Consider the following 3,923-nt stretch of genomic DNA (forward strand, 5'->3'; position numbering starts at 1 on the left):
TATAACATCCTTTCGAGTCAAAAATTGATAACCCACCAGATACTCCACGTCCAATACCATCTTCATTTCGGCCTCTACGGGTACGACGAGACTCAACGTCTGTAAGATACATGGAACAAAATGACAAGCACTCATCCACCAAATATGCTTCAGCAATAGAACCTTCAGGACGACCCTTATTACGAACATAGCGCTTCAATGTTTGCAAATACCTACAATTATAAAACGAAATACAAATTATTATAATTATTAATTAAAGTTAAGACTACAATTGTAAAAAAATTATAAAAATTTATTCATTACCGTTCAATTGGATACATCCATCTATATTGAACAGGCCCTGCAAGAACTGCTTCATCTGCCAAGTGAACTGGGAGGTGCACCATTATATCAAAAAATGCAGGAGGGAATATTTTCTCAAGTTGACATAATGTCAAGGCAATTCTTGAATTCAGTTGCTTAAATCCTTCCTCAGACTCCTTCTTACTACATAACTGTCTGAAAATTGCACTCAACTCTAATAAAACCATAGTAACAGCTTTAGGCAAAACCGGGCGTATTGCAAGCGGGAGTAACTGCTGCATTAAAACATGGCAATCATGACTTTTCAACCCATGTATTTTTCGTTCATTCACGTGCACACATCGCGACAGATTTGATGAATATCCATCTGGGACCCGAATAGTAGACAATACTTTACAAAACGCAGTTTTTTCTTCTCTTTTCATTGTGAACAATGCTGGAGGTCGAAATGTTCTATTTCCTTCTCTACGTGGGTGTTGACTATGTCTTATGTTCAAGAATTCAAGATCTGCACGTGCCGCCAATCCATCTTTAGACTTTTCTATATCTAGCAATGTTCCCATCACACTGTCATATATATTCTTCTCGATATGCATAACATCAAGATTGTGTCTAATCAACAGATGCCTCCAATAAGGTAGTTCATAAAAAATCGATTTCTTCTTCCACTGACTGTTACTACTTGTATTGCTCGAAGCTCTTCTTCTGCGTTGGCCAACTGAAGCATCTTTGTTTGGTTTTCCAAAAGTAAATCTCAATGTAGAAAGTTCTTCGAGACATTGTAAACCAGTCCACTGCCTTGGTGCACTACGATGCTCTCGACGACCATTAAAAGTGATGGTTTGCCTTCGAAACCTATGATTATCTTCAAGAAAACGTCGATGCCCCATATAACAAATCTTGCGACTCGCTGGCAAGTAAATAGATTCTTTATCATGCATGCAATGTGGACAAGCTTTATAGCCATGTGTACTCCATCCTGACAACATTCCATAAGCCGGAAAATCACTTATAGTCCATAACACGGCAGCCTTCATCGTAAAACTTTGGTTGGAACACGCATCATAAGTGGGAATGCCCACCTCCCACAACTCATTCAGCTCGTCAATCAATGGACGCATGTATACATCAATCTCTTTACCAGGACTGCGCGGTCCTGGTATTAACAAAGACAATAACAAATTTGGTTGCTTCATGCACATCCAAGGTGGCAAATTATAAACAGAAAGCACCACAGGCCATGTGCTATGATCATTCCTCATTTTCCCAAAAGGATTAAATCCATCACTGGCCAACCCTAATCGGACATTTCGAATTTCTGACGCAAAATCCGGATATAAATTATCCAAATGCTTCCATGCGGGAGAATCTGAAGGATGTCTCATAAACTCATCCTTAGGACATTCAGTTGCATGCCATCTCATATGTTCAGCCATATGCTTCGACATAAAAAATCGTTGCAATCGTGGTTTTAAAGGAAAATACCACATAACCTTAGCTGCGACCTTTTTCCTCAAGCTATCCTCTGCATTGGTAATTTTATATCTTGATTTACCACAAACTGAGCACACGGTCAAATCTGAAGTATCTTTCCAATAGATCATGCAATCATTGGGACATGCATCAATTTTCACATACGACAGCCCCAAGTCATTTATAAGTTTTTTGGCCTTATAACAGGATTCAGGCAAACAATCCCCTTCAGGCAACATTCTTTTAATTAACTCCAGTAAAGTGGTGAAGATCTCGTCAGGCATTCCCGCTAAACACTTGATCTGATACAAGCTTACAACTGCTTCCAATTTCTTAAACTCCTTACAACCTGGCCACAAATCTTGATCTGCCTCTTCAAGCAACTTAAAAAAAGTCTGCACCTCTTCTGGACGCCCTTCCCCAATAGGGGGTTCAGTAGATGGCCCAACACCTTCTTCTGTTAATGGTTGGACAAATACATCATTAAGAAAATCATGCATGCCAATCACCTCATCTCCTGTTTCTTCTTCTCCAATTCCCACATTTTGCTCTCCAATGTTTTGCTCGCCATGATGTCGCCAACAAGCGTTTTTATAATCTTTATCCATATCATACAATATGAGATGTTCAACAATGGTGTTCCTAACAAAAGTATATCGATTACAACATCTTTTGCAAGGACATCTAAACTTATCAGGACCAACACCATTTGCAACTGCTTGATCCAAAAACAAATTAATTCCAGTTGTATACGCTTCAAAATTGCGGGGTATTGTCAACCAACTCTTGTCCATATTTTACCACTTTACGAAGGTAAAATATTACGTTGACACTAAGATGCCTACAATCTTTCAATCCCTATCATGTAGGCATAACTATCAAAATTTTCAATTTCTATCTTTCACCCCTCGAATTCTATCACGATTGCAATCTTTTAATTTTCAACACCTATTATAGTAAAAACAAATTAAAATAACAACAAAAAGTTATCAAAATTATGCTCATCTAATCCATTCTAATAAATAACAACCAAAAGTTATCAAACTTATCAAAATAACAACAAATTCAAATAACAATTAGAGTGCAAAAAAAATTAATTAATATATTCTTATATTCCTAAATATTATAAGTTTAGGTTATATTCTTATATGAAAGGTTATATTCTTATATGAAAGGATATTCTTATATTATAAGTTTAGGTTATATTCTTATGAAGGGTTATATTCTTATATTCTTATATTCCTAAATATTATAAGTTTAGGTTATATTCTTATGAAGGGTTATATTCTTATATTCCTAAATATTATAAGTATAGGTTATATTCTTATTAGAGTGCAAAAAAAAAAAAAAAAATTAACATAATATATTCTTATATTACTCAATATTATAAGTTTATGTTATATTTAATATTGTTAATTTAACATAAATGCTTATAAATATTATTCATTCCATTTTCTCATAACAATTCAAATTATGTTCATCTAATCCATTCTAATAAATAACAACAAAAAATTATCAAAATAACAACAAATTAAAATAACAATTAGAGTGCAAAAAAAAAAATTAACATAATATATTCTTATATTACTCAATATTATAAGTTTATGTTATATTTAATATTGTTAATTTAACATAAATGCTTATAAATATTATTCATTCCATTTTCTCATAACAATTCAAATTATGTTCATCTAATCCATTCTAGTAAATAACAACAAAAAATTATCAAAATAACAACAAATTAAAATAACAATTAGAGTGCAAAAAAAAAAAATTAACATAATATATTCTTATATTACTCAATATTATAAGTTTATGTTATATTTAATATTGTTAATTTAACATAAATGCTTATAAATATTATTCATTCCATTTTCTCATAACAATTCAAATTATGTTCATCTAATCCATTCTAGTAAATAACAACAAAAAATTATCAAAATAACAACAAATTAAAATAACAATTAGAGTGACAAAATTAATTAATTCGACTAAATTTTTATTAATTTAACAAAAATAGTAGAATTTTATCTAAGTGCTTAAATTATAATTTTTAAATAAATAAACTTGTGTATTATACAATTTAAAAATTAAAGAAGTTAGTGATACATACCTGATTTGTTGAAGAATTTCGACGTCAACAATTC

General features: G+C 32.2%; 1 protein-coding gene across 1 annotated transcript; it reads right to left on the bottom strand.

Annotated features, from left to right (window-relative positions):
• Positions 1–299: 299 nt before the first annotated feature.
• On the bottom strand, positions 300–2,570 carry LOC137710092 (uncharacterized). Its single transcript, XM_068449047.1, has one exon. It carries the CDS (start codon positions 2,568–2,570, stop codon positions 300–302), a length of 2,271 nt encoding a protein of 756 aa, XP_068305148.1.
• Between the last annotated feature and the right edge of the window lie 1,353 nt (positions 2,571–3,923).

This window comes from Pyrus communis, chromosome 12 (assembly GCF_963583255.1).
Source record: "Pyrus communis chromosome 12, drPyrComm1.1, whole genome shotgun sequence".
NCBI classification, from domain to species: Eukaryota; Viridiplantae; Streptophyta; class Magnoliopsida; order Rosales; family Rosaceae; genus Pyrus; species Pyrus communis.